The 13,610-nt window shown below is 36.4% G+C and overlaps 2 protein-coding genes across 2 annotated transcripts; one reads left to right on the top strand and one right to left on the bottom strand.

Annotated features, from left to right (window-relative positions):
* Positions 1 to 3,653: 3,653 nt before the first annotated feature.
* LOC124631353 (putative nuclease HARBI1) lies at positions 3,654 to 5,428 on the top strand. The gene is made up of 5 exons (XM_047165715.1): positions 3,654 to 4,172; positions 4,272 to 4,604; positions 4,682 to 4,826; positions 4,910 to 5,236; positions 5,312 to 5,428. The coding sequence occupies exons 1-5, from the start codon at positions 3,939 to 3,941 to the stop codon at positions 5,371 to 5,373; spliced, it is 1,101 nt and encodes a 366-aa protein (XP_047021671.1). The 5' UTR covers positions 3,654 to 3,938; the 3' UTR covers positions 5,374 to 5,428.
* LOC124631354 lies at positions 5,424 to 7,667 on the bottom strand. Its single transcript, XM_047165716.1, has 9 exons — positions 7,089 to 7,667; positions 6,768 to 6,972; positions 6,481 to 6,666; positions 6,324 to 6,390; positions 6,210 to 6,245; positions 6,008 to 6,100; positions 5,856 to 5,930; positions 5,671 to 5,762; positions 5,424 to 5,578 (listed from the first exon to the last, which is right to left on the bottom strand). The coding sequence occupies exons 1-9, from the start codon at positions 7,148 to 7,150 to the stop codon at positions 5,426 to 5,428; spliced, it is 969 nt and encodes a 322-aa protein (XP_047021672.1). The 5' UTR covers positions 7,151 to 7,667; the 3' UTR covers positions 5,424 to 5,425.
* Between the last annotated feature and the right edge of the window lie 5,943 nt (positions 7,668 to 13,610).

Below are 13,610 nucleotides of genomic sequence, written 5' to 3'. Positions count from 1 at the left end.
CGTCATAATAATGACATAACCTATACAATGATGCACATGTACCTGCATACACTACATCTCTCCCTTGTTGTTTTGATTTTAACCTTGTTTCAAAAAGTCCAACAATCAAACTCATAAATATTTTGGTAATTTCTTAAAGATCTATCAAACACCTGCAGCACAACAAAACCACGCTATCAGATCAGTCCACCGATCACACTGCCATCAAACTGATTTACTTTGTTCAGTTTCCATTTCATTTCCCTTTCCATTTAAGGAGACGACAGATATCAGTGATACTGCAGGACACTACATCCCTTCCCTTGTGAAATAAACATAAATAAAAATCCGTCCCTTTGCAGACGGTAACATACCAGCATCTGCTTCAGGCTCAACAAGACAAATTCGTAGCAGTGATATCAGGCCGGCAAGTTTAACTTCAGGTTTTGTAGCCGCTGTTCCGGCCCTGTATTATATCTACACTAGAGATGATCCGTCCATTTGGCAGACATCCCGCCAATCAGTCCATGTGAAATCAAGCAAGTCTCAAATATTGCTGTACCTTCAGATAATGAGCACTCATCTTGCTTGGTTCGACTTCACTTAAAACTGATACAGAATGCATTGTTCCAAGGTAAAAGATCGGCATTAGGGTACCTCATCAATGCTTTTCACTCATTCAAAACCGTACGAGCCGTACGAGGAAAGTAATCACATAAGATCGTCCCAATTGAATGGTGACCTAGATGGACTGTTTCCAATTTGATGATGACCATATACTTTGTCACCCATTTAATGGTGACCACATACTTTGTCTCCAATTTAATGGTGACTCCATACTTTGTCACCCATTTAATGGTGACCACATACTTTGTCTCCAATTTAATGGTTTAAATTGTAGTTCTATGTACGAGTTAAGTACTTTGTGTGCCTTGTAAGCAAGAGAATGCTAACTCAACTAATTTTGGTAATATGTAGTTTTTAATTTGAGAGTGGAATATCAAAGCCTATCATTATCTCAGCAATGTAACAAACAATCTGGTCTTCAACCCTATTGATCAGCGCTGGTACTTTGCACGTTTCTGCTAGTACACTCGCTGAAATTCTGATATAGGCTTTAAATACCCTACATCAATGTATGTCCAATATCTAGTCAAGAAACTGTAAGCTTCTTAGCATTCAACACCCAACATATGAATACCATACTGCATATAATAGTGCGATAGGAATACTTATATTTCGGTTAGGCATCCAAGAACACTATTATCACCGGACATTGCGTTCTGTAATGTTTGTTTGCTTTTCCTAATGTGGTTTTCAAAAATTTAAGTAGTCAAAGAATTATTATGCTTTGATGGTAAGCTTTTTAGTGTCATGGTTACATATTGATTATAACGAAGGTGTAAAGTAACATTACGAATCAGATTTTAACTAATTAGAACCATATTATGCAACGAACGCACTTTAACAGGTGTCACTAACTTTGCACTATATATTTTGAAGCTGTGACATTCTGCATCACCATAAAATAGAAGAGTCCCTGACCCTCAACTCATGCTCTTCTTCCTTTCAACAAGGTGACAGCAGCTCACAAACAGTTTTCTAGTCGATGCAATTTTCCTTTTGCAAAACAACCGCTAACCTTTCTAAAACATTTGTCTACACATAGATAAATGTGGGATTCTAATTCTATATCTCAATTTCATGAGCAGCTATGCTGCTCTCATGTCATACTTGACCTCATCAATTTGATGATCAGCTTTGTGCTGCTTCCATTTTTAATATTTTACGCTTTTCCAATTTCATGACCGCGTATAGGTAACGTAATATTTTTTTTTTTTATGTAAGTATAGTTGGCTGCATAAGTATGTTTATAGTTTCGTTCAAAAGCGCTTACCCTTTATTGCAGCTGACTTTATCTACGTTGTTTTAGTTAGACAACCAGAATATAAAAATATTATTATCTTTTATAGGGACAGCACCCCAGTAAATTTTTAAACGATTTGGTGACTAAGGGCAATTTTACTTCCTATACTTTAAGGAACACTTACTCAGATTATATATTGCAGTAGGACTTAGGAACTTAATAATATTTTAGTTATTATTAACCAAATGTCGACGCAACTGTGTAGTTTAATTAGCACAAAAGAGTAATAAATGTCGATAAATGTAAATAGTGATAAAGTTCTTTACCTCTCGTGCGAGTCCAATTGTCTTACGGTAACCTAAGATTGGTGTTCTAAGATCAATTATTATTAACCCTAACGCTATGGACACAAGACATTATTTTGTTAATAGATATCCATCCCACCACCCATATGGATCTTATCTTATGGGATGGGTTGAGGAAATTACACAACTTTATATTACAAGTAGGTGTGCACTTCAAGAATATATTAATGTGATGATTTATTAACTTGAGATCAATAAATGGATTCTATTTCATACGTTCATATATGGTTATGTTATTCGCCCCTATGGAAGCATATTCTTCCACAACTCTCAATGTACTTATACTGCTTATTGGTACTGCAATACTGTAAAACATAATTTGCAAATAACAATATTATAATGAGGGCCACTTTGTTAAACTATTTGTAAACACCAATGTAAATCAATAAAAAAGAGGCTAAGATACCAATTAAAATTCATTCAAGCCTGAATCTTGAAGGTTTTAAAAGCACACGCAATCATCAACTTTTGAGAACTTGATTGCAACAATCATCCATGAGCTAATCATCATTAGACAGTTCCCAGAGTAAGTATCTACATTGGAACTCCTTCCAGGTATCATCCTTAAAAGATTTTTTGTCACCGATGAGAAGGCCCAGTTGGGTAAATGATGATGATGTCCTCCTAGCCGATTATCGGCTACGGCGGCTGTACTCACGTAAGGGGATTAGCCAACTGCGCAGGACATATTATAGTGCACAAGCATTTGCGCAGACACAGGTGCACTCACTGTTCCTTCACTCTCATAACCCGATGGGACGGCAATCCGACACGACCGGAAAGAGATCAGGCGCAGGACCGACATTTACGTGCTTTCCGATGCACGGGTGTATCAATCACCAACTTCCAGGCCCGACCCGGGAATCGAACCCGAGACCTCGTGCTCAGCAGCCGCGCTTGCGACAGCTAGACCAACGAGGCAGTTGGGTAGATAAAGTAGCATTGTCAAATAAATCACCGATTGCTCCAATGCTTAGTTCCATATTCTTTTGATCTAAGAGTTTTATATCAACCTAAAGTACTGAAATTACAATTGTGAGCTAGCATGTTTACCAAAGATTCTATCTATTGAATACCAAAATTTTGATCCACATTTTCCAGCTAGTATTGCTGCTTGTATGCTGTTCTACTGTTCTGTATCTTCTGGAATATCTCTGTTGTATAACAACCTCTTTAATACAGCAAAATAAAGTAAAAGTATTGAAATTATACCTAGGGTGACTGAGCAACTGTTATAATTAACACTATTATGGGTAGGCAACCCACTAGAGGTGTTGATGGACTTGGATGTTGTGCATAGGTGAATACATACCAGTATAGCTGGGCGAGTTCTTCAACATCCATGGCCAACCCACTACGGTCCCTCAATGTGCTGTTTGTTTAACTAGATACCTAGCACATGTTTGTCATTTGTAGAACCGTTGAGTATATAACCCACCAGGGCCTGCAGTCTCGACAAAGATAGCGATCGCTTAACGACAAAATTCGGTCGATAAGTCCTAACGATCCGATCGTAACGATTTTTGGTAGTCTCTACTGCCAAAACTATCGAGTGTCATCGCAAAGTTACCGAATATTTTCGGTAAGATAACGATTTATCGTTATGTCATAGAATTTCCTTGCGACAGTTTTTGACAGCCCGCTAAGTGATAGCTACTATCGATATCGTTCCTATATTTGTTTATTTTACGTCAGAAAATATTAAATAAATAGTAATTTAATAAATAATGGCTTCTGAATATTTAGCATGGGACTTAGTTGTGCTCGAGCACAGACGCGATGTGCTTATGGGTCGACAAATAGCACGAAACAAGCGAAACGATGAAAATCCCTTGGATTTGGAGGATGGCCAATTTCTTCAAATGTATAGAATTTCAAAGGAAATGTTTCACAGGCTACTAAGTGAACTGCGTCCATCTCTCCAAAGACGACGGCCTTACGGACTTTCTGTGGAGTCCCAAGTAAGTGTCTTTGCGACCTACCGTGCATAAATAATATTTCTATAATATATTTTTTCTTATAACTAAGGTTGAACTTTTTTTAAATTTTCTTCTTATTAGATACTGACGGCACTCCGATTTTACGCATGTGGGTGCTACCAACAACCTGTTGGCTTGCAGTGGGGTTGTAGCATGAGCCAAAAATCTGTTAGCCGAGTCATCCGGGCTGTAACTTCGGCAATAAATGAAAAACTTTTAAGAAAATATATTAAATTTCCAATGACTCAAGGAGAACGCCATGCGGCAAAACAGAAATTTAGAAATGCCCCACAGCCATTCCCAGGGGTAATTGGAGCCATTGATTGCACCCATATAAAAATTTTAGCTCCTAAGACCAATGAGGAGTCTTATGTGAGTGGTCACCATGAGGGCCATTCATTAAATGTGCAAGCTGTAAGTTGACCTTCAGTTCTATAATATCTAAAAATATTGTTTGAAAAATATGTACTTACATATTTAATATATTACAGGTGTGTGACCCTGATCTTATTATTTTAAATATTAATGCTCGATGGCCAGGAGCGAGACATGATGCTCACATATGGGCAAATTCACCGGTGCGCTCAACAATGAAGCGACATTTTGAAAATGGGGACCGCCGTGCTTGGCTGCTTGGTAAATAAATGAACATTATAAATCTGCCTCGAAGAGGTTGCCCATTCGACTTCTGAAATTACTTTGTATTTTTAATCTTTTAGGTGATGATGGATATCCTCTGGAACCGTGGTTAATGACTCCCATAAAACATCAACAGCCTGGCACACCGGAATATAAATATACCGAAGCACACTGCTCAGCTAGGAACATCATAGAAAGATGCTTCGGTGTGCTAAAATCTGTGTTTAGATGTCTATCACACCAACGCCAGTTAATGTACGAACCCTATATGGCTGGCCTAATAATTAACGCATGTGCAGTGCTCCACAATATGCGGATAACATATAAATTACCGGAACCAGAGTCCACCACATCCATGCAGCTGGTGGATAATAGTAGATTCCATGATGATATGTTAGAAGTTACAGGTAACTTATGAACTGATTTTTTATTTTACTATGTATGTATACCTAACACCAATACATTTTATTTTTGTTATGCAGGTTCTGGGCGAGCTGTTGCAGAGCGCATAAGAAGAAGGCTAATTAACACTAGTTTCACATAATTATTATACTTTTTTTCATTTATGTACTGTTTCAAATAAAAAACATTTTATATCATTTATTATTTTTATTTATGTAATTATTTATTGCGTCAGCTATTTTGTTTCCGACTTTTACCAATTGCAGCGTCGCCTCGGCTTGTACCTTGGCTGCCTCAGCCTGCATCTTGGCAGCATCTGCTTGCGCTTGAGCAGCAGTTGCCAGCATCTAAAAAACGTTGGATTTACTGAATGTGTCTTAATGTTCTCTAGCATGCTAGTGTGTATAATAATTAAGAGGAAATTTACACTATAACACACCTTCATTGTAGCAGCATTTGCTTCTGCAACTGCTAGAAATTCTCGTCGAGCTGCACTATATTGCTCAGAAACACTTTGGCGAGGATTCAGATCTGAAAATACCCAAAATTATTGGTATTGTAGGAATTATTGGCTGACCCACCTGCAGAACTAATGTTTTTATTATAAATAAAATTTAAGCTTACTCCTCTTTCTTCTGGGTCTCTGTCGCAGTGGTGGTGTTGATGATGCAACAGTTTCTGTCCTTCTGCCACGTACTGCTGGAATTATCAATTATAACACATTAAATAAAAATCAATGAAAATAAACATAGGTGAGCAAAATAACTGCAACTTACTCATTTGTAGTACTGGCGACTGAGGGGCATCTTGCACTTGTTCTTGGATGGGTGGTGGTGAAGAACCAGCCGTTGCTCTGCTGTCATTGATTGCTAAAATATTTTGTTAATTAATATTTTGGTAACATTAGTGTACAGATGTATACACATAATAAAATATATTATAGCAGTAACCAACTAGTTACTAAAAACTCCAACTTACTTGTTTCAGTCGGTAACAATTCCACAAAATCTCTAGCTGTAATAAAATAAATAGTAACATTAAAATTAAAATAATTATATTTTGAATTGAGTACCTATTAATTTAAAAACTTACCCTGAGAATGAGGTAAGGTGAGAACCTCAGAGATTACCACCCCAGCCTCCATCTCATGTTGTAATAACTGTAAATAACAATAAAAGTATTTTTAGTGTTATCAACATTCAAAGATTGAGAATATTAAATTGTATTGAATACAATAATCACAACTTACATCTTCCTCTGGCATAGCGTCCGGGCAGTCTGTCCCAAAGGAATAATCTGCCCCAACTATTGAAATTATCCGGCTCTCGGCCTCGGTCAGGGGAGCAGTGCTGACGCCTCGGTTGCCGGTACGTTTTTGTTCTTTTTTTAATTTTGCCGCCTTACTGCAAGCGCGGCTTTTTAAGTCTCTCCAAACCTACAATTAGAATAATTAACTCAAGTAAATAATAAAAAAAAACTGACGTGGCATGTACATGCTTATAATTAAAACCAATTCAATCTTTGAAAAAGACTTACCGTCATCCACTGCTCTGGTGTCTTTCTAGACCCGTTAGGGAGATTATTGAGCTCCTCGGCAACCTCCCTCCAGCCCGTTTCGAAATTTTCCCGGCCCTGCAAGCCGGTAAATTTCCGCGTGTGCAAATATGGACGCGCTTCTAATATTGATAGTAGTGCATCAATTTGAGCGGGTGTAACACGAGGGCTACGCAGACGCTTACGCCTGAAACATTAAAGTAGTCATTATGTAAACACAGAATACTTCGGATGTATACAAAGTATTCAATTTAGTAAGTACCAAGAATAGGAATAAAAAATTCTCGTTGTAGATGTACTTACCTGACGCTCAAGCTGCTGGCACCCGGCAGGCCTGCGCCTGTTTCAATGACTTCACCGTCCATGAATAGTAATGAATACACCGTTCTCCTTTATTATTATTATAAATCAAACCAATGTTCAAGTGCACAAACAAACTTGACATTGACAGTTTGTTTATGTTCTATGTCTGTATTGCAAGTACGCAAACTATTAAGATCTTTAATATGTGTTTTCTTAAAAAACGGTATGTTTTACTTACACGGTTCGATGCAAAAAGTTTTAATATGATAAGGTTCATCTATTTTCTTTATAATTGTCAAAGGAAACAAAATTGGTTGTGCAAATCTTGTCTACCATTTCTCCCTATAATACAAGGATTTTTTTTACATGCAACATTTTAATACAAATTCACCGCACTATGAATACGGTTTTCGCTATCGTACCGACACGAATATGTCATGATAATTAGCGATGTTGCCCGCTATCTCGGCTGTCGAGACTTGCGTTTATCGTTACTGTCGTTATGGCAAGCGAATATTTTCGTTAATATTTAGCGACTGTCAGTTTGCGATCGAATCGCTATCTTATGTCGAGACTGCAGGCCCAGTTTGTTCTTGTAATATCCTCTATATTGCAAGCACTTGAATTAAGTTAGTTAAGTACCAGAACAATATAGCAGGTATAAGTTGTTGACTAGACTCTGAGAAGTTAAGTTTGGAAGCTTTTTATGATCCAAATCACCGGGCACAGAAAATATAAAAATTATCAAGATTTACTATTTAGTTGTTGCAGTAGTTGACAACTATCGCCAGATAATTTATGCGTGTACAGTCAATTGAATGACCAGTAGACGTTCACTACCGTTAACTGTCAAGCTGTCACTTTAATGACCAGTAGATATAGACTACTGCCAACTGTCAAGCTGTCAATTTAATGACTAGTAGATATAGACTACTGCCACCTGTCAAGCTGTCAATTTAATGACCAGTAGATATAGACTACTGCCAACTGTCAAGCTGTCAATTTAATGACCAGTAGATATAGACTACTGCCAACTGTCAAGCTGTCAATTTAATGACCAGTAGATATAGACTACTGCCAACTGCCAAGCTGTCAATTTAATGACCAGTAGATATACACTACTGCCAACCATCAAGCTGTCAATTCAATGCCCAGTAGATATAGACTACTGCCAACAATCAGGCTGTCAATTTAATGACCAGTAGATACACACTACTGCCAACCATCAAGCTGTCAATTCAATGACCAGTAGATGTAGACTACTGCCAACAATCAGGCTGTCAATTTAATGACCAGTAGAAACACACTACTGCCAACTGCCAAGCTGTCAATCTAATGACCAGTAGATACACGCTACTGCCAACTGCCAAGCTGTCAATCTAATGACCAGTAGATATACACTACTGCTAACCGTCAAGCTGTCAATTTAATGACCAGCAGATTTTTGGAATAGAATAGGTCTTTATTTGCTTAGAATGCAGGCACTTACAAAATAGGATTGTAAACAACATAATAAGATCCGTGTACATTCCGCCTTGTTGGCATGCAAGCACAACAATTATTAAACACAATTGATTATAAGGCAAATAGGTTATTGTATTATATCCTCTAGGAAATCCCACCACTGCTAAAGTCGTCTTGACGACAATTCAACAACCAGCAACTTTATATTGCTTCCAATAAATGCCTATTATTGAATAAACTTTGATGCAGGTTTAAGAATGAGTAAACTGATCACCAAGTAATGATTTTGTATTATAAATTACTCATTTGATAAATATTAACACCTGCAATAAATATTGCTACTTCCATTAGAATTGTAACAAGGTAAACTTAAACAAAGAATTACGTAAAAAGGTTAAAATTTGTTTGCAATTCGGGTGATACATACATGAACATAAAAGTTATGTATACTTTGTCATTCTACTCTCTTCCCTTCCTTCTTTCCTTTTGCTCTTTTTAATATGATTGAATATTAACATCGGTCAGAGGTTACTTGTTGTCAAAGCTTATTTAGCATACATTAATTTGGTATAGGCATGAATAGGACAAATTATTTAGTCCTCCGAGCCTTTTTCCCAATCATGTTGGGGTCGGCTTCCAGTCTAACCGGATTCAGCTGAGTACCAGTGCTTTACAAGAAGCGACTGCCTATCTATTAGTATAACCTTGTATATCAAATATTTTTCTGGATCACAGAACTAATAGGTAGTTCAAAATTATAAAAATTAGATAATAGGTAACTGTTGGTCCAAACACTCACGGTTTTATCCTCGTCGCCAATGTATTGTACGCTCATTTTATTATGTTAATCGACTCGCCAACGCACCACCACACAGGTCGACAGTCTGACAACGACTGACTCCCCACCGCTCGATCCGGTATTTATAACCGAGTGACGTATGCGCACGAGGCGTCATAATAATGACATAACCTATACAATGATGCACATGTACCTGCATACACTACAGGCATCTATGTGTGGAAAATGGAGCGAATACTGTAAGAGAGATACGAGACATTAAAATTAAATAATTGTTTGTGTAATTAGTAAATGAGAACTGGTGGAAATTTCAAGAGTTGAGCAACTGTTTACGTTTTACTCAAGCTGAGTGCGATGCTGAGTTTATTGGCTTAAGTTTCTATAAATAGATCTTTGATTGCGCCATTTTATGCGGAAGTATAAAGCAATTAGGTTAAGTATGGATTTGATTTATTTTTCATGCCTTTTGGTTGCATCTATGAAATTCAGACTTAAACTCGCATGTATTCGTATGTGGATGGAAAATTCTAGAGATGTAATATTTACGAAAAATTGTATATATAGTGGAGAACGTATTCTTTAAAAAAAACGTTTAAATCATTAATTTAATGGTTGAATCATGCATATATCTGAGTGTATAATGTACCATCTCAAATATCAAGTCTTAACAGTTCTTCAATCAAGTAAAAAAACATATTCTTCAATTGTTTTTATAACCACATCATATTTTCAAGCATTTTCAATAAACCATTCCAGAACATATAACTGCACGTACAAAAAATACATAATGGCAAGATTCCACCAAAATTGATCGCGAACAAAAAATGTGTAGGCGTTGCGTTGGCGCGATTTTGCGGATACTTTAGAAATGTTTGCACGCAATTTGTCACTGTTTGCTCGAGCGAGTAGACCAGAAGAAACATTTTGTGTGCATTACACTGCCTTACCATTGCAATCTATCCTTTATAAATCCTACAATAAGTGGTATCTGAGTTCTATATAGTATCTCTCTAAAACTTTCCACCAAAAGCTCTAATTAATAATTATAAACTAAGTTAAACTTGATAAAAGCAGTGTTTATAGAGTTCTCTATCATAACTTGTATCAAACTTATAAGAAAGTTTCTGTTATTAAAACATTCTGGAAACTTTATCCAATGTTTATGTAGTACATTTTACATTAATTCTGTAATAAATTGTAGACCTAATTAGGTACTAGATTTCTGCATAAAACTCTTTGAACATTTAAAACTGTGATATTTATTACATCTGCTGTGTAAATATGTTCATTTCATTGCGAACTTTAAATAAATATTGACGACAGCAATCCTTTTTAAACAAACACAAATAAAACTAGACAGTGCTGGCAATAGCTACTGCAAACAACTTTCTTTATCAATATTTAAATTCTGAATTATAATTTTAAGGAAAATATTCCTTAATAATTAAATAATTAAAAAGGTTAAGTATCTACGTTGGGTACTCGACTGTTGCGTAGGAGTTCAACAATTTTCATAATTTGAGCTACCTAAGTATATACCAATTAATGACGTCACCAAGGTAATGCAAACAATTCGTACTATTCGTAATCAGCTGTAATTAAAATGGTGTTCCACTGCCCACATGAAATACATAATATATTATTTTTAGGCATAATCGTTCTCTTAGTCCTTATATTTTTTTCTAAAATTATCATACCGACATGAATAATTGAATATCGAATTAGACACATATAAGTAGGTACTATTTCAAATAACACAAGTAATTTTTCGAAATGTTATTCCAAATATCAAATCAGTTATCCTGCTAATTATCAGCTTATAGTAAGCCCCTTAGCGAAAAAAGTAAACCAGTTTCTTTCAGAATCCAAGTAAATAAGTAGCTTGTGGCGGTAATTCCTGAGACGCGGTAGTAACGAGTCGGAGTGAGCGACTCTGATTAGCCCTGCCCACTACTCTCACTATCGATGTTTCACTCTAATTGTTACTTACGACAATTCTATGAAATGCTCCTTTAGGAGATGGATGTAAAATGCCTAGGACTCAGATTGGTGCTCTTTTGGGAAGACTTATAGCTATTGACAACACTACGCTGATTTTTATGATGATTTTATGAAGTTAAAAATATTCGAGCCGTGACGGTCGATGCAAGTTTCCCGAGAATTGATTTTCTACTCAAAAAAATCGGTAAAAAAAACTTTTAAGTTAAACGGTTTTATCTTATGTGTACTGAAAACTAGAAAATAAAAAAATAGTTACTTACCTGTCAACCTACGTAGGTGGTCCCGGTCATATTAGACTAAAATAAAAACGTGGGGCCCATTAACTATTGCTGTAGTACTTTCTTCTAGAGGTATAATAGGTGTGGATTGCATCGACTTACTATAATCGTAACTGGAGATTTTGACAATCAATAATCAGCCGTAGCGGCTTCACCAGCGAACGCCGAGCTCATGATCTACCAAAGTATAACGATATGCTTTGCCATAGGTAGGATTTCACAGGGGCCCCACGTTTTTATTTTAGTTTAATATGACCGGGACCACCTACGTAGGTTGACAGGTAAGTAACTATTTTTTTATTTTCTAGTTTTCAGTACACATAAGATAAAACCGTTTAACTTAAAAGTTTTTTTTACCGATTTTTTATTTTCTAGTTTTTAGTATTTAATGAAAATGCCTACCGAATATTCCTCATTCTATCTAATTCATTTAGTGCATCATTATTACACGGTCTCTTACCTGAAAATTTATTACAATCCAATTCCTCAATACATAGCCCTTCCAGATACTTTTTTTTTTAACGACCCCAAAAATCATCACATGACCTCTCCTGCTGTGGGTCAGCAGCGGTGAGGGAGTGCCAGACTCTTGACTAAAAATCGTTTTGTTCCGTCGTAGGCCTTTTATGTACCAGGGCCGCGGTAACTCTTTCGAACAATCTCGCAGCCCAGGCAGGCCTTGGCCCTGTTGGGCCCCGCTGGAGTTACTGACAGTTTTCTACTTGTGAAGCCCTTTCATTTGATACCCATATTGGTGGGATTGATAAAAAATTGTTATCAGGCATTTGGTAGCGGCGGCCATCTTAGATTTCAATTTTGCATAGTAAATTGTATTCTACTTGTTGAGACCTTTCATTTGATACCCATGTTGATGGGATTTATAATACCTAAGTTATCCGCCATTTTGTAGAGGCCGCCATCTTGGATTTTAATTTTATATAGTACATTGTATTCTACTGGTTGAGCCCTTTCATTTGATACCCATATTGATGGGATTGATAAAATCTACGTTATCCGCCATTTTGTGCCGGCGGCCATATTGGATTTACAATGTTATTGATATTACTATATTGTATTGTCATCGGAATTAAAGGTGTATACAAAATTTCAGATTAATCGGTTGACAGGAAGAGGGTGAAATTTGAATTACTAAATTTGACCCAAGAATAAATAAAACAAACGGGGTGAGCTAAATAAAACCGTTTAAAAAATGGACTATCACATGAAAATGTCTAATATGTGCCTATAGGTAGCTAAAAGTTTGCGTGTTCTATAAAGGTAAATAGGTGTGTTGTATCAACTAATTCTTTGGTTCCATTGGGAAACATAAAAGCCGACTAAGGAAGGGATTGCGAGTTACGCGTAATATGTTCGCCGACATAACAATATTATGCCCAAATTTTGTGCCTTAAACACAATATAGAGGTTTATTAAGGTCTTCCAAATATCTATATCTTCTTCTACACGTGTAACATATTTTCTCAGTCAAATATTAATAGTAATAAATTCACAAAACTTCTTGTTACGAATCTACTGACCTCCTTCAATACCCTCGAGGCTTCGCATTAAAAGTAAAAATAAGAAGCTAGACTGCTTTAACAACAATCCACATACTTTTAACATTATCCCGGCTTTAAGATCACCTTATTCTAAGAACTAAGCTTTTTCGCAGTTGTTTAAGCAGGTTTTGCTCGATTTAATATTTATTTTTACATAATCCAGTACCCAAGAACACGTGGGTGAAACAGTAAAAACTTCACGTAAGAACATGTAAAATCGACGCCTACAGCCTGTCATGTCAGTTAAACTTAGGTACCTAGAATTACCTAGAAAGGTCACACTAAACATTTTGCCTTTATCGGTAGTTTTAAAAACTCTTCGTTCGTAAATAAAAGAACCTTTTACAGCAACATATTCAATACCTACGCAAAGTGGAAGTATGGTAGGCATTGGCTCCATGAAAAACCCGAATTCAACTAA

This window comes from Helicoverpa zea, chromosome 6, assembly GCF_022581195.2.
Source record: "Helicoverpa zea isolate HzStark_Cry1AcR chromosome 6, ilHelZeax1.1, whole genome shotgun sequence".
NCBI lineage: Eukaryota > Metazoa > Arthropoda > Insecta > Lepidoptera > Noctuidae > Helicoverpa > Helicoverpa zea.
Note: the sequence above shows the minus strand (reverse complement) of the source record. Positions and strands in the feature narration are given on the sequence as shown.

Excerpts from the sequence above, each read along its gene's own strand:
- LOC124631354 (XM_047165716.1), bottom strand. The coding sequence starts at position 7,150 with ATGGACGGTGAAGTCATTGAAACAGGCGCAGGCCTGCCGGGTGCCAGC. Across the intron at positions 6,973-7,088 it reads GCCAGCAGCTTGAGCGTCAG|GCGTAAGCGTCTGCGTAGCC; the intron begins GTAAGTACATCT and ends TTAATGTTTCAG. Across the intron at positions 6,667-6,767 it reads CACCAGAGCAGTGGATGACG|GTTTGGAGAGACTTAAAAAG; the intron begins GTAAGTCTTTTT and ends TTCTAATTGTAG.
- LOC124631353 (XM_047165715.1), top strand. The coding sequence starts at position 3,939 with ATGGCTTCTGAATATTTAGCATGGGACTTAGTTGTGCTCGAGCACAGA. Across the intron at positions 4,827-4,909 it reads CCGCCGTGCTTGGCTGCTTG|GTGATGATGGATATCCTCTG; the intron begins GTAAATAAATGA and ends TTAATCTTTTAG. Across the intron at positions 5,237-5,311 it reads TGATATGTTAGAAGTTACAG|GTTCTGGGCGAGCTGTTGCA; the intron begins GTAACTTATGAA and ends TTTGTTATGCAG.